The 26,398-nt window shown below is 41.1% G+C and overlaps 1 protein-coding gene across 32 annotated transcripts in view; it reads right to left on the bottom strand.

Annotated features, from left to right (window-relative positions):
• The window catches only part of CELF4 (CUGBP Elav-like family member 4), a 670,482-nt gene extending 667,849 nt beyond the window's left edge, over nt 1–2,633 (bottom strand). For 30 of the 32 annotated variants that reach the window (XM_062512652.1, XM_062512635.1, XM_062512623.1 and 27 more), the window contains exon 1: nt 2,339–2,618. In XM_062512652.1, the coding sequence (XP_062368636.1) occupies nt 2,339–2,618 (280 nt within the window). Of the gene's footprint in view, nt 1–2,338 lie in introns of all 32 variants that reach the window. The other 2 variants (XM_062512653.1, XM_062512646.1) reach the window with 2 other exon arrangements.
• Between the last annotated feature and the right edge of the window lie 23,765 nt (nt 2,634–26,398).

Consider the following 26,398-nt stretch of genomic DNA (forward strand, 5'->3'; position numbering starts at 1 on the left):
CTCTCTCTCTCTCTCCCTCTCTCTCTCTCTCTCTCCCTCTCCCTCTCCCTCTCCCTCTCCCTCTCCCTCTCCCTCTCCCTCTCCCTCTCCCTCCCTCTCTCTCTCCCCCTCCCTGAGTTTGTCTCTATGCATACAGGGTACACAGTAAAAGCAAAACTGAACTGAAAGAGGGAGAACTCAAATCTATGAAATAGAAATTGAAGTTAGAGCACAGAATGATTAATTTCAAGTTTAAGATGAAACAACAAAATAAAATTTCATCAACAAATCACAGTAACCTCCCACTAAAAAAAAATAAAAAAAATACTTTATTGAGTGTTAGCTCAAAGATTTCCTCCACACTGTCTTGGGTGATTCTTTTCATGCCTTTTAGTGCTTTTTACTGCTGTTATTTTTATTTTACAGAAATCTTAGATAATTTTTGCAAACACATGGATGCACACACGAGCTCAGTGTCTACTCCCACAATTAGATGAAATCTCTTAGGACTTTCTCTTCCCTCACTTCTTACTATTATTTTATTGCTATTATCGATAATTATTGTAGTACGCATGCCACGTTTAAATGATGCCAATCGGACCTTGATGTGGCTTCTAGGAAGGCAGTCTGAAAAGAAAGCAAGTTTCAAAAGAGCTACACCGATCATTTTAAAAATGAGAAGGGTATTTGAAGCGATCGGCATGTAAGGCTGAAAGAAATATCCTGCAACTTAGACTGAGTCCCCGGTCCCCGAGCCCTGAACATTTTCTCCAGCCTGTGTAAAACTGGTACTTTGCACTGTCAGGGTATATTTTCATTCACATTTCCTGAGAGTGGAAGCAAGGAGGGGAGTGAGTGGGAAGGGGGAAGAGATGCCTGCTAAACATGCCGTTAAGTTCCAGATTTACAACTCGCCAAGGCATCTGGAAAGCTGGGAAGCCAGTAATGCCATTACCGGTGACTGTCACTGCCAGTAGTCTACCAGGCTGGACTAGACACTGGTACTGAAGCTGTCCTGTAAAAGATACAACTTCCATTCTCCCCATGGCAAAACATTTCCTCCTCCTGCACTAAATCTGGAGTCACACCCAAGTCACTTCTTACCAGGTCATTTTCTTTGCCTTTTTCTTTCTAAAAAAATAATATAAACACACACATACTCAGAATCGGAGTTAGTAAAGTGGCTCATATTGCTCCTGGTTCTCTCCTACTCCTAAGCGGGGCTACCATGCAAATTACCTTCAACTTCCTCCCCACGAGTCCTACTTTCCTACCCGAGGATCTGAGCATCTCGCCCCCACTACACACACCCTCCCCCACCCTCAAAACGGAGCACCACCTAATCTGGTAGGCACCTCCAGGAGCCTAAGCTGAACAGGGAAATGAGCGGGCAGAGATGGAGCAAGTGAGGAATCGTGTGAGGAGTACATCTCCACTACCTTTAGAGAAAACCTAAAAAGTTCCCGGCATGGACTTCAGGCACATTAAAGTAGTGCTTGGAATATGCCTGGTCAGAGACTTCTTCCCCCTGGAACTAAGATGCCACCTGTCTTTTCTGTCTTGCCTTTTCCCACACATGCACGCGTACCATAATTTTGTGCACACACCCCTGCCCCGCTTGAGATGGGCTTTTTTATTGTTGTTTATAACCGTATTCCCGTGTTGCATAGAATCAAAATGAAAGACCCCCCCCAGGAGCAACTCACTCTCCTCTACTTCTTGCTTTGTAGAGGACTACAAACAATGAATGTGACAGAAGAAAAAAATAAAAATTGTCAAAAAAAAAAAAAAACGAAAAGAAAAAAAGAAAAGAAAAGAAAAAAAAGAAAAGAAAAGAAAAGAAAAAGCCGCCGGTGCCAGACACAGAACAGTTTTTTAAGATCGGGGGAACCCAGGGACAGACAGACGGACGCGCACACCCTGGGCTGACGAGGAGCGGCTCCCGAAGGTAAATACAGAGCACCCGCTCCGGCTTCAGCACCGCGGACAGCTGCCGCCGGCCCCTCGCCCGCGCCGCCGCTCGCCCGGCGCTCCACGGGAGCTGCCTCTCACCCCCCAAAAAAGCGGGGAAAGAAATAAAAAATACTAATAAATAAGCCAAACAGAGCTGACTCCTTGCCCTGACTCTCGCTCGTCTCTTCCCAGGATGGGTCTATTATTTCTTTCCCTGCCCCCCCAGCCTGCCGCCTCCGCCCCCGGGCCAACCAAAAATGAAATAAAATGAAATGAAATCGAAAGGAAAGAGAGAGAGAGAGAGAGAGAGAGAGAGAGAGAGAGAGGGAGAGAGAGAGGGAGAGGGAGAGAGGGAGCCTGCCTTTCTCTCCCGATCTCTCCCGGGAAAGTTCAGGAGGTAACTCACCTTTGTGCATGCCAGTGAACCTGTCCTTCAGCACCGTCAGTTCATAGATCTTCCCGAACTCCTCGAAGAGCGGTTTGAGGTCTTTCTCGTCCAGGTTACGGGGGATCTGCCCAATAAAGAGCTTAATGGCATCGTGGTCCTTCATTGGGATGGTGGATGGGTTTCCGGGACTATGGTTTAATCCGTTCATATGCCCGTTGGTGCTGGGGTTGCTGTGATTGCTACTCAGGCTGGTATTGTCTGGTTGTCCGTTTGCTAACGTGGCCATCTTTATATACATAGAGAAAATCTTCTTTCCTTTTTTTCTCCCTCTTCTTTTCTCTCTCCCTCCCTCTCTCTCCCTCTCTCTCTCCCTCTCTCTCGCTCTCTCGCTCCCTCTCCCTCTTTCACACACACACACACACACACACACTCACACACACACACACTCCTCCCTCTCTGTCTCTCTCTCTCTCTCTCTCTCTCTCTCTCTCTCTCTCTGGGTCTGATCTGATTTTTTTTTTACATTGAAGATCTGTGTCCTTTCCGTTTAAACAGGCTGGATCGGTTCAAATTCCCAGCCAGACTAGGGGGTGGGGTGTGAGTGTGTGGATGTGTGTGTGTACGGGGAAGGGAGGCTAGGGGTGGGGGATTGCTTTTGCCTCTACTCTGGCTAAACCCCCTCCTCCCATCCAACCACCCCCTGTCTGTCTGCCCGGCAGAGGCTCAATGGTATCTTCCAACACAGCCCCTGGCTATAAATAGCACTAGGCGCATGGCTCTTTGAGAGACAGTCAATTTCTATTGTGCCAAGTGAGCAAAGGGGAACGGTTGCGTTTTTAGGACCAATGATGATGATTTTTTTTTCCTTTTCCTTTGCAAGTCCTCCGATCAATCGCTGTCGTTATAATTTCAGTGATCATCGGGAAGTCTGCCTTTTTGTTTGAGAGGGAAAAAAAACCCAACTCAAGGTGTTCTGACTTCTTTCTGTTATGATGATGCCTCTTACATATTATTTACTCTTATTATAATTTCGCAAATGATAATAAAAATCAGTTCAGATACGGATGAACCCCCCGGCTCAGAGGTTGCTTTTGCTGTTGTTGTTGTTGTGATTGTGATGTTATAAGCTCTTTTTACTATATCTGTTAATGTTGCATCTAAAAAAAAAATGCATGCTCTTTAAGATATTTTCTTTTTTTTTTTTAAATCTAAATAATGCTACTGATGATGACATCAAACTAGGAAAGCACAAACTGTATTACTGTAGCGCTGTGAAGAGAGACGAAAAATATCGAAATGACTGTTGTTAATTTTCGAGCTGCCGATATTTATTTTATGTACAGTCAGCGCGGGTGCTATCTCCTATACGGGTTGTGTGTGTGTGTATGTGAGTGTGTATATTGGAAAGGGATTGATTTGGTGAGGTTTTCTTGCCCGGCTTTCAAGCCATCAGGATATTTTGTCTGTCTCTGATGGAAACATAAATCGTATTTTGTAGTCATCAGTGATCGGGAGTTGCTTGTCCGAACAATGCTCTCTAGACAAAGTGTACTGTATGGTGGAGACGAAATCAGCTCTTCTTTCATAGCATCTGGGGGTGGGGAAGGCAGGAAGCCTCGGATTAAGGACACAACTCCCCTTGTCCCCCAAATAACAATAACAGTAACAAAACAAGGCTCTGCGTGCGCTCCGAGCAATTTCCCCCTCGTTTCGTTTTCTGTTTTTTTTTTTTTTTTTTTTTCTTTCTTTCCACCCCTTTCCCTTTCCTCCCGCTTCCCGCGGAGAGCCGTGCGAGGACGAAGCTCGGAGGAACACCATCAGGGGCGAGCTCGGAGCAGCCTGCGAGTTACCTGGCCTGAACCCCGTCTCCCCTCGCGGGCGGGCTGCCGCCGCTCGCCCCCCGGCTCTGGGCGCTGGCCCCGGGGGTGTCCGCAGCCCCCGCTGCCCGACCCCGCGGGGCCCGGGCCATTGTTCGCGGCGCCGCCGGCTGAGCCCCGCGGCGCAGGCGGCCCCGGGGAGCCGGGCAAGGGGGGGACGAGCTGGGAGCGGGACCCCCCCGGCCGCCCGTCCCCCGGGAGCGCAGGTAACACGTGTGGCTGCCGACGGAAGGGACAACCGCGGAGGAAGGAGGTTATTAGTTTAAAATTTCAACCTTCCTGCCTGCTTTACTGACCGGGATTTTTGTTGTTGTTGTTGTTGTTTTTCTTTTTTTTTTCTGTTTTCAAAACAAACAAGCAAACAAAAGAAAGCTTTACCGCCTTTCTACTTTATTTGGCTTTTGTTTTCGTAACAGAAGGAAGGCAGTGTCCTGCTAACCCGTCCCCAGTCCCCTCTGCCTCCCAAAAAAAACCCCCAAAAAACAAAACAAAACAAAAAAACCCAAACAAAAAAACCCAACCCACCAACCCCCCCCACCCCCCAAAACCTTAAAAAAAGAAAATCACCCCATTGCAGGTGGCTCAGCTATTCCAACTACTCCTGTGTCTGAGAGTGCTCCCGTGTCCTGCCAGCAGAGGAGCGGGGGTGGATGGGGGGCGGCAGGACTGCGCCCCTCCCCGGAGCCACCGCCGATCCCTGCCAGGGGAGCGCTGCGGGCGGGGGGCGGGACGGGACCGGCCCCGCGGAACCTCCCCATCCCACCCTCCGGGGGCCCACACCTGGGAGCGACACCCCTGCGGGGCCCCCGGCAGCCTGCTCTGCCTTTTACGGCTCTTTAAACATCTTGGGGCGCTGATGGGCAGCAGCGGCTGTCAGCCGGCTGGTGCCGGGCTGGTGGCAGGCACCGCGCATTGTCTGCCGTCTGACCAGGTGTGCCGGGTACTGGGGTCCGAGCCGGGGGGCTCAGGGGGCTGGTCTGCCAGTCTTCCCTTCCTGGGCACATTCCTGCAACCTTTAAAGGCTGTAGACAGGGAGATGTGACAGCCTAGGAGCTGCAGGGAGGGTAAAAGCCTCAGACAGCCCCACTCCCAAATTCCCAGCCCCGTGACTCACCTGTTTTCAAATCCTGCCTTGTACTGTGATAAAAGAATAGCAACAACAACAGAACCCACATGAAACAAAATCTTTCAGTACTCTCCCCCGCCCCTTAAAAATCCTAATATCCGCTCTGTCTGATCCCTAAGAAACCACACCCGTGATAGAACTAGGAGGACTCACTGAAAGAAAACCTAAACATTTTTTTTTTTTTTAAGGAAGAAATATCTACTACAGTGGAAAGTGAAACAAAACCCGGCACTGATCCATCCCAGGGATAGCTCTGTTAACACCTCGTCCACGAGCAGGCCACTCTACCTGCAATCGCAAATGAAAGCCAATTAAAAAGAACAGGGAGTAAAAAGAGTCATTTTGCTGCTCAGCGCGGGTGTCCCTTTTATATCAATCTCTATTTTTTAAAACTTTGAACTGGTCCACGCCCCGTTTTCACAGAGCTGTAAGTATAGTCATTTAGAAATGGATGCTGTTCAAGTACAGCCCCCTGGTGCACAGGCACAGCTGTGAGGGGTGGCAGGATGAAATAATACGGACACAAATATTGCTACAAGGGCTCCAAGACGAACACAGCTGCTGCTGTGGGTGGAAATAAGCTATACCCCATATGCACCTTTACACATGTACAAGGGGCTGTAGTGGATTTTAAACAAATACAGGCAAAGGAGGAGTGAAATTGTTATCTATAATCCAGCTTTTGCTGAACAAGTTCCCCAGTGAGAAATGTTCCCAGTGTAATCACAGTGGGTCCAGTTCAGCAATCCAGAAGCAGAGAAGTCCACAGGAATTTTGTAAGGATAAGGTCTTTTGTAACAGGTTTCAGTTTCTCCAGGAGAATAAAAATTATTTATCTGCTTAGGACCAAAATAAAGAACTTAACTTTTTTTTATTTTTTTTTTTTTTTTTTCAGTAATTGAAGTGAAGAAGCAGCCCCCTCCCACAGCCATTTGCAGCCCCATTTTCTCCTGCTTCTCACTCTGGTTGTTGTTTTTTGGGGGGTGGTTTTTTGTTTGTGTTGTTTTTTTGGTTTTTTGGGGTTTTTTTTTAGGAACACAATCATCATTTATTTTGGGGTAGATGGCTATTAATTTTTACCTCCTCAGAAGAAACGACTGGAACAAACACGACTGGAAAAAGACACCGACGCGGCCAGGCGGGGAGCAGAAGGATGCAGCAGGACCAGCCACAGGTACATACACACACCTCCTGCGAGAAAGGGCTTGCAGACCAGGCTTTGGCTTTTAATGTGCCTTTCAAAGGGCTTGATTGATTGCTGTTAATCCTGTGAACAACTTCGGTGTTGTTAACAGGACTGGCCGCATTAGTAAAGGTACTTGCATGCATTAGTATGCTCCTCGTCCCCATGACGTCAATAGACAGCTTTCCAATGACTTCCAGGAGGGCTGGATCAGGCCCTTGCTAGCAGCAAGTTTTTAATGAACACCGTGTGGTGCAGGCAAGGGGGACACAGCGATACATCAGTCCTGACTGTCTTCATTCTCCAGGAAACGAGCAAGTAAAGAAGAAAGGCAGGAATAGGCCGAAAGATTGCTGGAGGGGGATTCTTCTGCTGAACTTCAAACCCCTGGACCCATAGCATACAAAACCATCAGTCCTTGTGTGATGTAAAAAGAATTGCAGGCAGGTTTTGTTCAAAATAAATAAGAAATATATATAAATTTTATAAGCAAAATATCAGGCAAATTTTGCTCCAAAGGAAAAAAAATAAATTTGTGTGACTTTTGTTTTTAAATAGCAATTTCTCCTTCTTTAGCTATACCAGCTTATATACTCACAAATTTTCTGATGCTTTTAAAATTTAGATTATTTCTAAATGAAACATAAGTCTGTCAAGACATTCTGATTACAAATCAGATAGAGATCACAACTGCTATTAAAGGGCCCAATCCTGCCAAGTCGTCTAAGTCAGCTGAAATTGTTTACTTCAGCTTGTTAAGCTTTGGAGGGAGTGCTGACAGGATCAGGGTATATTAGCTATGTAATCAAATGAAATAATTGAGAGCTGCATGTGTGCCTCTAATAACATCTAATAAAAGAAGAGGGACCATCATCCACTAAACTTTGGGTGAGAACCCAAGCACCAGGGCATGGGCCCGATCCTAAAACCTTACTCTGCATTGTTGTTAATCACTCTGCTGTGGTCAGAGGGATTATTCATCTGAGGAAGGATTACCCATCTGAACATTTGCAAGATTGGTCCCTGAATTAATGCATAAATCAGTGGTTTATTTTAATTTTTTTTTGGGGGGGTGTTTTTTTTGGGGGGGGGGGGGGGGGCTGTTTTGGGGCTTTCTTTGCTTTGTTATGTTTTCTCTGCCTTAGTTAGAATCAAGAAGGTTGATTGAGGAGAGAAATGAAAAATTACTTTCATCCAAAGGAGCTTAGCACAGGATTGTAGGCAACAAAAGGTATCACTGTTATTAAAAAAAATAAAAGTTTTTTTTATGGAGGCATTTTGTTATTAAAGTAGCACTGGTGAGTTTGAGGTGGCAAAGGGGGGGCTGCAAAGAAACCCATGGTTAATAGAGGACAGAAAAGCAGAAGAGAGCATTCATGCATGTGTTTGCAGGTACGTTTAGAGACAGGATTTGTGCAGACACATACATGCACATCATTACATTCCACACAATGGATTCTGCCATCTAAACAGAGCTCTCCAGAATATTCCTATTGCCTGAACTGCACACACTGTAAACACGTTGGATTAGTCCTTTGAAAAGAATATCAAGTTTATTATCTCCACATTCCTTTTCATAATAGGTATGTCCCTGCACATAATGAGTAATGAAAGCAGACAAGCCTGTATTGTAGGGACAATAATGCTTCATGTTAATATGGTCCTTTTCATCATCAAATCATTGTGCAGTCATTAACAAATTAATGCTTACAGCGCCCCTGTGAGGAAGGGAGATTTCCCTTTAATAGGATCTGGTAGCACCACCAATTAAAAAGGTTGCCTCAGTCTAATAAAATCCTGTTCAGCTTTGATAAACTGCATGTGTTTTGGCTGAAACTCTAAGTTGGGCACCAGCATATAGCTCAGAGTCTTTAATTATTTCTCAAAAAATTTTATCTGGAGCTATCTGTCTGTCCCTGAGAACAACCCGTAGGAGAACTGGACTGGCTTGAACTGAGTCAAATGAGATGCTTTATAAAGCTCTCCTGTCCCCAAACTTTACAGCATGATACTAAGAGTTGTCAGGAGGTGAAGCTCTTTCTCAAGGTTTTTTTGGTATCTCTGGGAAAATCTGCCCCAAAGCAGCCAATTAAAAACCTGGGGAAAATGGCAGTTCTCAGATGCTCACTAGAGATGCAGATTTCCAAAACCAGATTCCCCAGTGACTCAGGTCTCACCGGGTTTGCTACAGCAGAGAGAGTTATTCCTGTCATTGCAGCTCAGGGCCAGGAGAGGCCAGGAAAAACTGAAGTCTGGACACCTAAGACAAAAGCAGGGAATGTGTCTTCCCTTTGCTTTCAGGGAGGTCCAACAGTGAGAGTAGAGGCAGAAACTAAAAAAGAAGTAGCTGGGAGGAAATTCAGGTAATCTGGAAAGACAAGGAGGTTGGAGCATGATTGGGTTGGATTCAAAAGGGACTCAAATGGGGAACAGACTGAGATTCAGATTCAAAGACAGTATATGTACCAGGAAATGAATAATCAAGTTCAGAGTATAAGTTCAAGAAAAGTATTAATTTCCTTAATCTTAGCACAGTCTTTGACAGGTTTGATCCTTACCAGCCTCCCAGGTACATTCTGGGTGCAGCTTGGAGGTCATCACAGACCAGTGTGGTGTTTTCAATAGGCACTACAGACAGGATAACGTGGGGGTTTTTTTGTTTGGTTGGGTTTTTTTTTTTTGTTTGTTTTGTTTTGTTTTGTTTTTTTTTTAATGGAAAAGAACATTTAGCCATATAGATAGTTAGTGCCATGCCATTTGGACCCAGGGTTAAAGAACCCTCTGGTTATTTATTTGTATTGACCCAGCTAGCCACAGAGAGCTTTGGAGAAAAGGTTGTGCTGAGACACAGCAGTCTGCTTCTCAGTAGGAAGAAGCTGGGAAAATTGAGAGAAATGGGAGGGGAGATAAATCTAATGGGCAACCATCTGTAGTACAAAAACAGAGAAAAGTGAGGGGTTAATACACAAAACATGATGCAAGAAAAGATCAGAAAATAAATTCTGGTAAAGAATAGAGGATCTGAGATCTCTGGGGCTGATAAATTTGGGGGAAAGGCATTTAAAGACTGAGGCAAGATAAAAGAAGACAGATTGAGAAAGAGCTAAAAAGTGAAATTGGATACAAGTCTGGAACCGGGAAAGGGAATACATAGTGAAAGGGGTGGATCTGAGATGTGGGTGAATTAAAAGAACAGGAGATCTTGCCTGAAAGAATACTTGCCTGCAAAAGTCCACTCTTTTTTGTACTTGAAATGTGTGGCAGAGTCCCTCAGTCCTCTACAGTCAACAAACAGCACTACACATGCCATCTACTCAGTGAATGATCATGTAATTAAAGTCTGAATTAGAATGCATCTGTACAACAAAGGAAAATCCAGGTTGTGCAAGTAACCTCAATTCTGGGAGCTCTTAATATTTAAGTGCTTGTCTTTGCAACCAGAATAATTTCCTTTTAATTAGGGCTTGTGTGCAAGAAAGGGGAAAAAAAAAAAAAAAACCAAAACAAAAAACAACCTTTTTTTTTTGTATATCCAGTTTGGGATTTGGGGAATTTAACTCAATTTAACAAGGTTAAAGATGGATTATAAGCTATCTTTTGGAGAGTGTTGTCCTCCCAGAATTGTAGCCACAGTTGGTGTGTATTCTTGAAAATCAGGCCTAATTCTGAAAAAATATTTTAAGCAGCTAATTCATACTTTGGCACCCAGCTGCTTCCTGAACTTTAAAGAGAATGAAGCGTGGAGATTAGGTGTGACGTTAGTATTCCAAATCACTGGTCTCTTTTCACATGGACCTTTACAGCCTCAGGGGGAAAAAATGGCCAAGTCAGAGCTCAGATTCAGAACACCCTGACATCCCATGGCATGTTTTACTTCTGAAGTTATGCCCAGCCTTGCTTTGTACAACACATGTTGTAGGCACAGTCTCAATGCTGTATTTATTTGCATGAGTGAATAGTTGTTTTATAAAACCCATTCTTGCTCCTATTTTATTCTCCAAGTGCCCAGAGGGAATGACAACCAGGGTCCAGCATTAATGCTGTTGATTTCATGTATCTCATGATACTCATGATGCATGGCAGATGACCAAGTGCTGACAGCATGTGTGTGTATGTGTCTGTGTCTGTGTGTTTTGGAGGGGCTGTGAGCCCATGTAGGAGTGTACCCACACATATGGAAATACTGCACAGAGAAGGAGGGTACTCTACAGACAAACATGCAAAAATTCTTCTCATCAGTTTTCTGCTAGAATTTCATAGAGATATTAAAGTTTTTTTCCTCTCTCTGCCAGTCTCTCTTCCTAATTCACTCCCTTCCTATCTGTTTGTCTACATATCTACAAATATATCAGTTCTTTGCTGTCTGATAGATGATATCTCTACCTGCATTATTTGTTACTGGTGTTGCAAATATCCTCAGTTTCCTTAACGGTCAAATTTATAAATCTGTCGTAGAATTTATGAATGTAATAAAATGTAGATCTGTTCTTATATCTCTTTAAACTCCTATTGATTATTTCTTTTTTGTCTCTTTCTGTCCAGAATAATAAATCACCTGTACAGTGGAGCTGTCTTCTGAAGACCAGACATGCAGGTAGCAACAGTAAAGGAAATAAGTAGGGATATTTGAGTTGTCCATGGCTTCAACAGCAGTGGGAGAAAATACTCATGGTTCTAGTTAGCTGTGGGGCCAAGCCCACATTAATAAGCTTATGGAACAAATACAAGAGGTTGTTTGGCTGCTGTGTGCACACTCAAGTGTGCATTCCCTAGGAAAGTGTAGGGTCTTGGTCACTTTGGAATGACTTTTTCACCTGGAAGCTGGTTTTCTCTCAGCTAGCCTTCCAGCATCTCAGGAAAACTGTGTGTTGCATATACTTCCTCATGATCTAAAAGTAATAGTTATAGTACAAGTGACAGCATAACACAAAGATTCAGACTCTGTTCCATTGACTGAAATAGGAGGGTGAAGAGGTCTTTACCTGTATTTCCAGCCAGTGGTTGTGCTGGTCTTGAAATTAGAACAGAAAATCTTTTGTCCTTTGTGCTTTCTGCATGTATCCATTTAATTTAGGAGTCCCAGTTACATCCGCAGTTGATGCTAAAAGATAGGTGTTATTGAGGGCTGTTCATCTCTCCAGACCTTTAGCTGAAGAGGAAATGGCAGATTAGAATTCAGAAAGCAGAAATACCAGATCTCTAGGAGGCAGCAAATGAGAAAAATTCTCAGAGAAGGTCAAAAGAGGGACTGGGAAAGGGAGGTAGAGAGGGAAAATTGAAAGGAAATTCAGGGATGAAGGGAAAATTTAAGTCACAGTGAAGGCAGGAGAAGGTAAAAAACTACATTTCCTGGAAGAGCTAGCAAAGTCTTTAAGAGAATATTTGTTAGGACAAAAGAAAATGTTTATTAGAAAAGGACAGAGTAGGTAAGGCTACTGGGGCCTTTCTGAGGAAGGTCTGAACAAACACTTAAGAAAACTATATGCAAGAACCTGGAGGGTAAAAGCATAAAGTCAAAGAGGGAGAATTGGCAAAAAACACATAGGCATTTCCAGAGTCCATAATGGAGCAACAGGCCTATAAAACTTGCCATAATTCCACAGCTCTGGATTAATCTAAGAGTCTGAACAAAGTGTTCCAGCTCCATCTACAGTGGGTCCTCATGGAAACCTTCTATCACTACTATCTATTATGTTGTGACAGGAAATAATGGAATGAGTGTAAGGATATCATGACCTTTGTAAATTTATCTGCACCAAAAAAGGGCACAAGATGAGTGGAGAGGTTTATGCATGTATTTACAGGCATATTTTGACATTGAAACTTAAGTACACCAGCGCTAGCTTCCCACACAATTGGAAGCCAAGTGTGAAATAATGGGGCAAGTTTAAATATGAGTTTAAACTTCCAGCCACTAGACTGGTTGGAAGGTCTGCCATCGGAATAAACAGCAAACCATCTCAGGCACATGGAACAAGTAAAATGAAGCAGAGGTATCCAAAGTAGAATCACTTGGAGACTCAGAGGCAAAATGGGAGAATTTCTGTCCAGTTGTTCTGCTTCTATGCGTCGGTTCATGCTTCTGCTGGCAAGCAGCCATAGAAGCACTAAGAAGAGACAGAGGAGAGCCCTGCTGGGTCCTAGACTGACAGAAACAGACCTTGCTTTCCAGGGGCAATTGATTTTGAATAGAAAAGGCCTGGTCTTCTTCCCAGTCTGTGCAGAGGAAAGGAAACACCGGATTTCTTCTTTTAACTGCAGGAAGTATCCAACTAACTGGCTAAACGAGAGCATGGTGTCTGCCTGCTTGCAGTGCAACTTGAGCAGAGCCAAGACACCACAGAATGGGACAAAAGGATAAGGTTATATCAGTCTTTTATCAGAGATATCCAGCAAATGCCAGCCATGTGTATCATTAGTCTTGTCTATGAAATCAGTGGGGAAAGAAGTTTTCTTAGTAATGCATGTGAGAGAGAATTCTGATCCCTTGAAGAACTGGGGTCAGGCCATGGGGAAACTGGCTACTCTGAAGATTTTTGCATGGCTGATAAACATTATGCAATGAGATTACAACCCTGCACATAACTACAGGTTTATTGTCTTTGGGCTTCAGTTACGAACTGGAACATTTTAGCAAAGAGGTGTCTATCTCTAGGTGGTCTTTTTTTGCTGAATCAGTTGAATTTCTGTAACTCCATGTAGTCTGTGAGCATCAGGCCTGGGGAAGCTTGTCCTACTGACATGTGGTCAAATCAAGCTGTTAGAGCCTGAAAGCCTGATTGTCTTCTCCAGTCACCTCAAGGGGTCAAATTTTGACAAGAGCCTTGCTGTTGGTTTGTGAGTTTCCATGACATAAAGTGGGTTGGTCTAGGTTTCAGAACCCACAGTATTAAGTGAACATGTAACACAATTTTTTGGTGACTGTATTCTGCAGGATTTACTTGCTTCCCAAAAGAGCAAGTGTGGGTGCCCAAAGGACATCAGTTCCCTCTGTCTTTGCCTCTCCCAAGCTTTACAGAAAATTTAGATCAGATTTCTCAGTCCATCCCAGAAAAAACACAGCTTTTACAACTAAAAGGAAGACCTCTTTCATGTAGATGTGTGTTGTGTTTTAATGATTGGTATATCTTAATCCATATCAGGTAAGGATCTGCTCTTTCATGCCAAACAATTAAATAAGAAACCTTGCTGCTGTTCAAATCCTCTATTCTACTTTTTAAAATGAAAATAAGAACTGAGGGGTCAAAACTTCTGCCCAAGCACATAAGACTCAAAGACACTGTATCCCTCACCATACCCCTCAATTTCAAAGCACTAAAACTCATCTCAAGTGTTTCTAAGTGTTGAAAACTGAAAAAAACCCCTAATCTTTACTATTACCTCGCAAATATATGCATCAAATGCCTAAGTATGGATTTAAAAGAAGCCTTTTGTCTGCCACATTCCCTTTCCTATCTTTCAAAGCAATCAAATTGGTCAGCAGCAGATTAGATACCAAATCATCCCAGTCATCATACCCCATTGATTTTGCTATACTTGCCATAGAACATATTGAAGATTTGAAAATCACAGATTCTAATACAGAACTCAATAATGTCAGGTGGGCTTGGGAGAGATATATGACTTCTGATACATCAATGCATCAGCTGAACAATCTCAGTGTGGCCTCTAATACTGATCTTAGTATTCAGGGACATTTATCCATATAGAGTTTTCAGTGGTTATAATTACTGTTGGGACATTAGTAGGACCATGTTCTTACACTTAATCTTGTGTAAACTGGAAGGCACTGGTATAAACTGAATCACATGTAAGCTGAGTCAAGCTGAGCAGTATTAGTCTCCAAACTTAACTGAGCACAGAACAGCTTGTAGACCCAACGGTGTTTTTGAGTCCCTGGGCTCATATCAGGATGAGTTTCAGGGCTGAATCAAGGTTCCCGTGCCATGGTTTCCATGGAAAAAAATGTGAGACATGCAGTCTGAATGGGAACTATTGTATGGTTTTTCAGGTCCCCCTGGTTTGAGCAATCAGTGAATTAGAACAATAGTGATTTAATGAAATGTACAAAATAAATATTTTCTATTCAGTTTGGATATAGCCTCTAAATATGTTGGCTTACACTGAACCCTAAAGCACTCAGTAGACTTTCCAAAGTTCTGACACAAAGTTTGCATTGTGCTAAAAGTGAGGGATGTGAATGATAAGGACAGAATTTAATTCCTGACTGTAATACTGCTCTCAGTGGGGACATCATCTGTCTATGCTGACCTCCAGCTTCCCACTAGAACTGAGAAACAGGCTCAGTAATGAACAGCCACTCTGTTTTTTCAAAGGTGGTGAATTTAGATTTTTGCCCACACAAGACCCCAGAAAACAGGAGGTGAACCTCCACTTGAATCTCTGGATGACATTTTATTCCTGACTCATCAAAATTGGCTGCTTGAGGTGCTTTATCCCTACAATAAACACAGAGTGTGACATAGAAAGACTCTTAACTAGTCACTAACTCAAGTGAATTCCTGAAAGTAGGTGGGAAAATTTCAGCTCCAAGTTCATAAGTGGTCCATGGATGCATACAAGAAAGGTGACTATGGTACATAAATACCATATAACAAATAGCAGTTCCCCTGGACTCAGTTTCCTGGGAGATAATTTACATAATGGTGGATTGTGATACCTGGGAGTCTTAGCAATGATGAAACACTCTTTTGCAATATGAGTCAATGCATACAATGAATGGAAAGGGATGAGTGAAATGCTGCTCTTGGCCCTTATCCAGTCTTCTGATTGAATAACATTCTGATATCCTCGATCACATGCATTCAATCAGACAAGGTCCAAGATGGAAGAAAAGAGAGAAAAGACCAATACAGTCATAACTGTGCTGTGAAACGTGAGTACTTGGATGTGATAATAGCAGGGGTTTTTAAAGAGAATGGAAACTATGATGCTCTTCAATCCATCCTCTCAGAGGCTGTCCAAGGAGAAGTTCAACATCCTTTGGCAATAAGGAAACAGATGAATATAGAGTTAATAACATTCCCAAGATAATTCTCCTGCTGAAACAGATTCTAATATAGAAGCCTACATGTGAGCTATTTTTGTGCCTACAATGACTTCTGTGTTTGCCTCTACTCCTGGCATCACCCTCATTGTACTGTATGTAAAGCACTTTAGGACACATTGGCTATGAAAGGAAGTTCAATTTATGAAACCAAATTCTATTTTACCCTCAGTCAGTGCACACTGAGCCAGGTCAGCTCTGCATTCATTTAACATTTTTTTTTTTCCCTAGGATTTCTTGCTCCTGCCTGCCTTCAGAGTTACCAAGGAAGCACACACATGATTTTATATAAGTCATACAGATATTATATTTTTATGTGAAAAATATATATATACACGCTTACACATACACAGAGAGACTGTAGAAATGACTCATAATGACAAGCAAGAGACAGAGAAAAATAGCAGTTCATGCTTTTCTTTGCTTGAAATTTTCTGTTGCTTTTCTGCTGAAAGATGTTTCTTTACTATCTACATAATGAATACCCTCTTTCTTCAGATAATTAAAGAGATGCTGCCCATATCCAGCCAAAATTATATATTTACACATGGTGACCTTCTAATAATAAACATGAGAGATTGCTGCAACTGAACAAAACCTCACAAGTCTTCATTATCTCCCTCCACTTAAAGTCTTTGTTATTCTTCTCCTTATGTGTTTAGCATTGGTGAGAGATGGCAGGGAAACAGTCTCAATAAAAATACAAAGCAATATTGTCTGCTTTCTCACACCTGGAGTCTGATGATTTGGACTGACTCCTCGGTTCTCATCTCTGAGGTGGCTGTGGGCCACTTTGCTTTATGTTTCATGAGCTCTAAAATGGAAATAGCTTTGTTTCACCCTTACTTTACTGCCCTTCACATAGTCTTTCAAGGAAACAATATAAAACCAGTATCTTTTTTTAAGGTCAGAAACTCACACTTGGTTTATCACTGTTAATCTCTTGACTGTGATCCTATGCCCACTGCCCCCCAGCCTATAAAAAAACATCCTTCTGAATGTATGTGGTGACTAATTTTGGATTCCAGTTTTGTGGTCTTCCCTGTAACATTGGAAGCAGAGGAAGCTATATCAGACCAACAGATGAAGCAGGAAAACCCCATGCAAATCAATCACCGAAGGGCAAACCCCAAAAAAATTTCAGTCACATGAGCTTGAAGAAGACCTTGGAGAAATCTGATGGGTGAGGAAGTATTTATTGTTATGTTTTTATTTTGTTTTGCTTTGTTTTATTTTGTTTTCCTCAACAGTATGGCTGGATTAATAATGAGATTAAATTTACTTCTAACCTGACTCACCTTAGTCCTATGCTTAATTAATTTTCACTCCAAAACCAATGCCAAATCATGTGCTGTACCTCTGAAAGAAAAAACCAACCAACCAACCAAACAAACAAAAAACCCCAAAACAACAACAAAAACAACAAATATTTGTCATACTCACTGTGTAAAACAATATACAAGGAAACAGTATTTTCTCCACCTACAAAAAGCAAGCATACAAAGCACATATTGCAGCCTGACATCTTCCCCATATGTTCAGGAACCTGAAATCAGCTGTTCTTGCTCCATAACCAATGGACTCATAACCTGCAAGATGAAGAACTGAAGAAGGATGATAGATTTTATTTTTTGTGTTTCCATGTGTTAAACACACGAACAATATTTTCATACATGTCTCTTATTTTCAACATGACTTTGGTCAAGAACAAAAGCAGATGATGAAGCATGGCTAGTTCAAGTTTAAGAAGTATGTTATTTACCTGTTTCCACTAGCTTGGACTCAACCCCAAGCAAAAGGATTTGCTCCACTCCCTTTCCTGCTCAGCATTCATCATTTCACCTCATCCTCCTGCTCCCCTGCTAAGGTGTGAGTTGTTTTTCATTTGATTGCTTTATTTTTTCTCTGCTAACAATCAGTTGTACTCTTTCTCCTCTCTTCTGTTACACTGGGGCCAGGAGTTTGATTTTCTGAAGGCCTAGTTTGGTGTCCCTTGTTTTATTGTTTTAACTCATTTGGTTGCCAAAAAACATTTCAATTCACGTTTGATTTCCCCAATAAATCCTGTTATCTCTGCCCGGTTGCCAGCCTTCTCACTCACTGTCATTATCAGTTATATCCTATTTGCCCTAATCTAGTTATCCAGTCTTTTTATCAGCTTATTTTATCAGCCCACACACAAACAAAACTCCTTTGAATGCAGTAGAAGGCAAAGGCAAAGGTGCTCCTGTCCTGTTTGGAGTGGATAATTCAAAAACCCACAGCATGTGACAAGGCAGTTCTGAAAGAAGACTTGGAACCAACATCCATGCACAATAGCTCAGGACAGTGATTCTTCTCAGAGGCCAGGTAGGCTAAATCTTTCCACCCAAGCTGTGCTGCAAGCAATAAACTGGGAACAAGATCTCCAGGATTCTGCTTCATAACGTCACACTACGTAGCCAACAAAATCCTCCACTTCTCCCACAGCTGGCAGCAGTACATTTCTGTAGTTGCCCACTTTCTAGCCTATTGTAGACTCTTCCAGGTACTCACTGATGGAAAGCACTCTCCTGGTAAAGAGCATTTTGGTAATCTCCACAGTGTATCCCTATTCCCCATTAATAACAGTAGTCTTCATCCACTGTTATGTGTATCTGGGTCTGGGCTAAAATTTTTTACAGCTATTACTTCTGATTTTCTAAAAGGCATGTATTGAAATGTTTGAATTTTGTATGTAAAACACCACCTTTCACCTGCCAGTTCCCTTGGAAAATCTCCTCCATAGTTCTCTGTGTTGCACCAATAGCCCAGAAGTGCAGTGCAATGGCCTTCACAGGTGAGGTGCAAAATTGTGGTCCCAAGAGGATGGAGATTGTTGGGAAGAGTGTCTGTTTAACAGCAGATAGAAAACAGGCAAAGTTTTAGACCTGTGATTCAAGGAAACACTTCTCCTTGATTGATAATGAAGGATCAGTATATGGAAAGTAACTGTGATTATTCCTTTTGGACTTTGGCTAAGTCAGGCTCTGAGACCTTCAATAACTATCAGTAGCCAAGATCTGGAATCTCATTTGAAGGAAAGCATCTGCAATATCATAATATCTTTCACGACCTCAGCAGAGCCTTACTTGGTAACTGGCATGAAGTGGAAAAGGAAAGAGATCTTACACTGACTCATTCCATCTCCTGAGGCATTTAGGTTTCCATTGTAGATGCCCAGCTAAATATTATTCTAGTCTTGCATTAGTGGCAATACCATAAAACTGGGTTGTGATACCTTACAATGTAAATTTCTCCTACATTACACTTCAGTGATTTAATACTTTCTTCAACCTTTTACTAAAATGATCAAGGAAAATATGTTTTCCAACACTTTTTTTTCTCTTTGACATGGAGATATACTGATAATTTTACTGATTTAGAAAACCTTTAAAGACAACATATCTAGAAATGTGAATATCTCCCTTTTGCTGTTTTTTTTTTTTCCTTTTTCTTTTTGGTTGTTTTTTTTTTTTTTTTTGGTCAGATATTTTTTCAGCAAACTCATTAATTTAAAACAATTTCTCCACACTTCCTGTTTCACCCTCTGACTCATCTTTAGGATTTCTCAGTTCATCTGCTGTGTAGTGGGAGTTGAAATAATCAGCAGAAAAGTTGGGCTCTTGTCTCTCTATTCTTTTTTCTTAATGGCATACCTGAATCTAGATATGTCAAATAAAAATGGACCTGACAAAGATTTATGAAAAAAAAAACCCCTACAAATAATCTACAGTGTTAAACTAAATGAATGCAGCAGAATCTAATTAGTAGCAATACTGTTTTTCAAACCTTTGAGTGTTGCACAGGCAATCAGTCCTAACAGCATAAGAGGGAACAATTCAACAGCTACAATCTAGGAGACAGAGACTCAATTTCCTTCTTGAGCACAAACTCTCTGCGTGACTGTTTCTGTTGCCCATATGTCACGGAGGAATTTTAGCATCTCTTTCCTTCACAGGAACATTGGTAGGATAAATACATTGAGGACTGGGAGGCACTCAGGTCCATACATCCCAGCTAGCTGTGACACTTGTCTGAAGAAACCACGAAGAAGTTTAGTTATTCAAGGATATATAAATCAGAGGCAGAAGGACAGACATATGCAGATGGATTGGGAGCTGTTTATCATTTTCCATCAGATTCACAACACTATGTACCTGGGGATGGGATGCATGTGTCTGAACACAGGTTTCCAGTGAGCTCTCAAATGCCCTACAAAAGCTAAGACATGTGCTTGGTCAGATAGATAAGACACAAGACACCCAGATCAGAGTGGGATGTCCTACTGCCCTTTCTGTGACAGTGGATGTCTATGTTGAAAAAAACTGCTCAAAGTGTTTAACACAGGTAAAAAAAGCCTAAAGCCTTAATAAATCACTAAATTCCTTTCCTGAAGATCTGCTTCTATCAGCCTAGAACACCTATCACCCAGCCTAGGAACCCCAGCTAAATACATCTTTGCAGGCCACAGTGGTTTAAATAATCATATTAGACAAATTCCTTCCTCAGATGTGGAGATACGACCCTGATGCATCATATCACTGGTTTATTTTCACATCTCTCAGCTCTGGAGACTTGCCTCTGATTTGCTGAGTGTGAAAGACTATAAACTCTTCTCTGTCCTCTTGATTATTCGTTCCAAACTTGCTAATAGCTGATCAGCTTTCCACTGTACTGTTGCACAGTATATAGTAACCTGCAATTATTGTCCATTTAAGCTTTCCCCTGGGTCTGCTTTTTTCCTATCATCAGTGGACCCATACATTGCTTTTCTGCTGATTTTATTACCAGATTCATTGCTGCTGAGAAAACAAAACAAAACAAAACAAAACACTGATGATCTACAACCTGTTGTATAATTTTTCAGTCTTTTTTTTTTTTTTTGGCAGTTCCTTGGCCTACTGTAGAGACTTTATGAAAATTGCTTTATAATAGGCCTTGCTCAGCTGTTGCATCCTGTTCTGTACTGGATATTCCTAAAGTTTTTGCTGCTGCTTTTTCACTTCTATACAGAAGTTAAAATTGATAGGATATCTGGAGGTCAGCATACACAACAGCTGTGTTTTTGCTCTCTTTGACCTGGACTATTCACTCTCTTTTCTGTTCTGCACAGGCAAGGTGGACAGAATCCTAGTTTGAATATTGTATTTTATTGCTTTTCATTTTCATTAGAAGGGAGAAAATTTTTACACCAGGTCTGATGTGCTTCTTGGTGTCTACACAGGAAATTTACTCTACCTCCTGAGCTTCTATCTCCTTTTTTCTCAGTCTTGGGCTATGTTTCAGGTTTGGGGTATAAAGACTAGGAAGCCTTTCATGCTTTGGATTGACATGTAACAAATTTCTCAAGGTGAAGTCAGGAGCAGTGATGTGACTTATAAGTCAAAGGGCTATTAGTGGGAGCAAGATTTCTAAACAATTCACGGAATCCAGGCTAGTGCACATGTGAATTTGCAGAGGTACACTATCACTACTCCTACTTTTCAAATATGTTTTGGTTACTTTCTTTTTTTTTTTTTTAGTATCACACTAATTAATTCGACTATCATGGAGTTTTTCTAGTTTGGTCCTATAAACATGACAATTAATGTCTTATGTACTCTCAATCAGATCCAAATGAATGCTGCCCAAAGGGTTAAGCATAGATTCTCATTTAGACAAAACCAACCTCTGCTGAAAATCATTAATATATCTGAATGAATACCCTCCTTAATCTTTCCAAAACCATGCCTTGGCTTGGTTAATAAGAATGATCCATGTCTGGACCCACCTGGCTCAGGGGTGGTTCTCTGTTGAGTTGAGCAGGGGCACGGAGCTCTGTCCACAGCCCCTGGCTCCTGCCTCACCACCCTGCTCCCATCTCTCTTGTCCCCCGTGGTCCTCCTGGGGGGTCCCTGGACCTCCGCTCCAGGAGGCTGTTTGTGCTACCCTCTAGTGGCCAAAGCACAGAGAAAACAGAAGAAATTGGGAGAGCAGACAAAATTTTACGCAAAGGTGATCACAGGTTTCATTATTAACAACGAGAAATCAAAGCAAAAGATTTTGGAAAGTGGAAAAAAAAATAAAACAAACCACCGAACTACCCAACAAATAAATCTGTTGAAAAATGAAGGTTGGGAATGAATCGGAGCTTCTAAAATATGAGTGTCTTCTCGCATTTGCATAATACAAAACCTTGATGAAATGGAGGGTGATTTTGTAGTCCAGGCAGGGAAGAAGAGTATTTTAAAACTTCAGAGATTTCTTGTGTGAACAGAAGGCAATAGCTTGATGTTCCCACTCAACCTCAGAAAAAAATATGACAAAAATACTGCATTTCCCTCACTATTTGTTTCTTTTGAATATAAATTTTTCAGCGACAGAAAGTCTCCTACATTGTTCATACAGCTCAGTGAAATTCTTCTCCAGGCTGAGCCCTACCATAACAGTTAAATGAATAAATAATGTTTGATGAGTTACAAGACTGTAGAATGGGATGAGATGGAACTCAACAGTGGAGAACTCTTGGCCAAAGACAGATGTCTGAGAGCAGTGGGGGAGATTAGACAGGGTTCCCAAAGTTACTGATCCATCTGAGGTTCTGGATTCTACTGCAGGATTCATGCAGGGCAAGGGAGAAAATTCAAATAAAAATAAAAAATTGTTAAAAGGACAATTCAACTAAGTGACCTCTGAAGAAAAATATGGCAAAGACGTGATGCTGAGTGCTGCAGCATCACAAAAGGCATCAGGATTTAACACATACAACAAAGCAACTAAACATCCCCCAATATTCTTTTCATTTTTAGTCCTTACCAGAAATTATTTGAAACTTTTAAATAGGTGTATTTTGGGCTTCTTCTGACTCTCAGAAAGTCATAGATTTTGTCAATAAAATAGGTGCAAAAAAAAAAAAAAAGTGAAATACTGGGGAACAGAACCAGCAGAATTCATGTTCTTCCAGACTTGCTTTTCAAACCAGTGGAAAAAAATATTTGACAGAAGAACAGAAGACATGTTTCAATCCCAGACTTGAAATATGGATTTTATTGCTATTTGTAAGGTTGCTGGGAGCTATGGTAGAGGTGTTCATACATATTACTTCTGATCTTATGTGTTTCAAAAAAGATGAAGGCCCTTTAACAAAGTTTCAGACTTCTTAGGGGTCCCCTCTGCTCACCTATACTGAGGAAATTTAACTAGTTACCTGAATATTCAGATGGTTCCAATTGTTTTCAAAACACCATGCAATGACTTCTGTGAGACACGTGTTGTCACTTGGGATAATACCAAATTACAGAATAGATGACTGAGAAGCCACTTAGGTTAAAGTTCTTACCAGTAGTTTGAAGTAAACAAAACAAAGTAAATCTTTTAAACTGGTTTAGGTAGAGTGAGGCATCATCTAATTGTATTACCTGGCAGTTCATAATTAACTTACAGTGAAAATTATCCAGGCAACTTTATTTCTAATGTTAAGCAAGTGGAAGAGTGTTACCATTTCATTTGTGCTATCCTGCTGGAGACATATGTCCCATGAGGCTATTTTAGTCTCATGAAATAGTAACCCTTAATTTGAGGGGCTTGATGCAGCAGGCAAAAATCAAAGTAAGACTTATATTTATAAAATACTCATGAGTTTGTCAGAGAGAGGATAAGACAGCAGCTGAGAGTTTTGAATGCTTGCTTAGTGTTTGTCTTGAAACACTCCCAGGGAAGGAGGGCAGGCAACCTAGATATAAATTGGAAGAACAGATTAACCCTGACATTTCTAGGTCAAGGGAGTAACTGAGGTCATGCCTTTCCCAGGTCTACCAAAGTCACATCTGCACTGATCAGGAGAGCTCATGGAATTACTGATACAAAATTCAGGAGGGCAAATGGTGCCTCTACTCTTCAAAATGCAACATGTTAACAATTACTTTTGTTTTCACTCACTACATCACTGTGCATGTTCTACCCTGTCTCTCTAAAGCAATCTTATAAATCATTGAAGAGAATGGTTCTATTTTTGCCTCGAATATCCTAGCCTTGAAATCTCATGAATATTTTCCAAATTAGGTCTTCAGTTTACTAGATCATATGCTTGTCTCCTAGTTCTGTATGTTACAGAGAGTTTCTGTTTAAGAAGAAACAAAAGTAGACTCTGGTTAGTAAGACATGAAAGATAACTCAGGGTTAGGATGTAGAATAATGTAATAATCTATTCCTTTGTCCTTCAAAGGCTGATTTTTCTGTCTATTTGAGGTCTGACAGGTCTCCAGTATGTTTTAAAGAACCTCCAGATATTGAGATGTTGCAAGATTCCCAAACAGTTTATTCAGCTACTTAAATATTCCATGTCAGGAGAACATATTACTGATATCTACTTTAAATCTTTGCTATAATTTAAGTCCATGCTTTCTTTTACTGTTCCTGGTGCCTCTGAAAAATAATTCATCATGCTTGCCTTGACAGCTTTTGAACTGAAGAACTACTACTTTGCCTCCCACATTTTAGGAAAAATTACCCCAGTTTCTTCAACTTTTCTTTTGGAGGACAGGTGTAACTCAAAAATGTATCACTATATTTGTGTCCATAATATTCCTTTTTTTTTTTTTTTTGCATTAGGATTGGTGGTGGTGGTAATTCTTGTCTCACACATCAATCTAAAGAGAAATTATTTTCTATTTGGCCTTGATTGTCTGCAACCCTGCATGTCACCCTTTGCCCTCTGGCAGTAGTTTAGAGAAGGTGCTATGGCACTGTAGCTCTGGTACTACCAAGTGCAAGGATTTCAGGGGCTCAGCTTTAGTCTGTGTAAGAGTTGTAGGTTTCAGCACAATGACTGCAGTTTTTTCATCTAAGACTCCAAGCTATGCCACCCAGTAAGTGAGGATACCTCTGAAAAATGCTGAACCCTGCCAGTGGGAAAATAATTTATTTCTAGGATTTATGGACTAAGAGCAAATATTGTCCTCATTGTTCATTACACAGAACACCCTGTTCAGCTGCCTTATTGCTTACCTGTTTGACTGTGGGTAAGTCATTAAGCTTCCTCTTGCCTAAGTTTTCTCTCACCTTAATATGGAGAAGGAGATCTCCAAACCTCATGCAGAGAAATGAATTTAAAACTACATAAGAGTACTAACTGATAAGATGTATAGGCACCATTATGGAAAGAACAACTGCTCTGTAGCAAACTCTGAAGAACGGACACTCTTCAGATAATGCACAAAGATCTAGGTACACAAAAGCCTTTACAGTTTAACTCATAAAGAAATGCATTTTCTCCAGGAACAAATCATAGCATGTATAAAAAACACGTGCTTGTTTACCTCAAATGAAATTTTGCATACATATTAATTTTACCAAAAAAAAAAAAATCTCTTAGGCATTTCTTATTTTGCAGGGTACATTTAGGTACCAAAATCTGGATGAGAAAGAAATACAAAAATTGGTTTCTTGGTGTAATATGACATTAAATGTCCATTTCTTGATAACTTACATGACTTGTGCATTTGTCTGTTTTGTGGGCAATGTGGAAGCCTCAGTTCTTTCATTAGGTAGGATTTTTAAACTGTCTGATTTGCAAGCTATGCTGTTTGTGACATTTTGAAATTGTAATTATTCCTTAAGTAGAGAGTTTGGCAATTTGTAAAATAGATAATAGTTCAGATAATGGATTCATGAGATGATGTTGTGTCTTGTCACATTGAAAAAAAAAAAAAGCCATTTTCTCTCATATTAGCAGCTCTGGTTTTCCTGTTTCTACCTAAAATTCATGACACTACCCATTATTTGGCCCTAAATCTAGTTCCTCACAACTCTGACATCTTGGGTACTTTAATGTCTCCTTAGGGAAACAAAAACAACAGCAACAAAAACTAACTAACTAAACAAAGAACAACAACAACAAAACACTAAAAAAAACCCCCACAAATAAAACAAAACTATTAAAAAGAAAAAACAACAATGAAAACCAACTAGCAACCTTGTGTTTCCTCCCTCCTGTAAAAACCCTAAACAAAGACAAAACCAAATAATATAAGCCAATCCAATGCTCAAAGAGTCCAAAATCACTAGCTGGTCTTTTTTATTTTTTCCTTGTATTTTTTTTTTTTTTCCAGATAAGAAGACTAGAGAAGAATACATTGCTTATCCTATCTACAGATTTCTGGTAATAGTTTGTTAATTAAGCTCTAAAGCACTGATAAACTGTAGTAAAGATTCAAGACCTCAGTGGGTCACTTGCTGTGACCAGGACTTGACAGATGTACAGGCCTCTAAAATTGGCAAGCTCCTTGAGTTATATGAGATATCTTAAATTTCAGCTGCTAAATTAAATTTCAGCTCCAAATGCAGTTTGGGTGGTGGGCTGTGAAACTCACCATTTTGGTACCTGAATGCAATGACTCTCCCGTGCTTTCCCTGCTATACATCCTTTCTCCTCTCCTCGAGTGAGTCTTGCTTGGAGAAGATGAGGAAATTGCTTGCTGCACATATGAGCAAGAGAAACCTCTTTTCAGAATGTTGGAATCAGCTCAGAAGAAGAAATTTACATGGCAGGAAAAATGGAGAAGGAACAAAAAATAAATTAGAATTAGGTTCTGTTGAGGTGGAAAGAAGGGAAACTAGAAATGGACTGGACAAGAAGGAAAGAAGAATCTGAGGATGAATGCTGTGCTGTCGGCAGAAATCATTGTGGCCACACAATATATGCAAGAAGGGCAATTATCCTAATTGATGAAAATGCTGAGTCTTCAGTGACAGATGAATTCACTACAGCTGGGTTTTGAACATGCAAAAGAGAGTGTAAAGCAAACCCCACAGTAAGGTCAAGTAC

The sequence above is a fragment of the Cinclus cinclus genome, chromosome Z (genome assembly GCF_963662255.1).
Source record: "Cinclus cinclus chromosome Z, bCinCin1.1, whole genome shotgun sequence".
Taxonomy (NCBI): domain Eukaryota; kingdom Metazoa; phylum Chordata; class Aves; order Passeriformes; family Cinclidae; genus Cinclus; species Cinclus cinclus.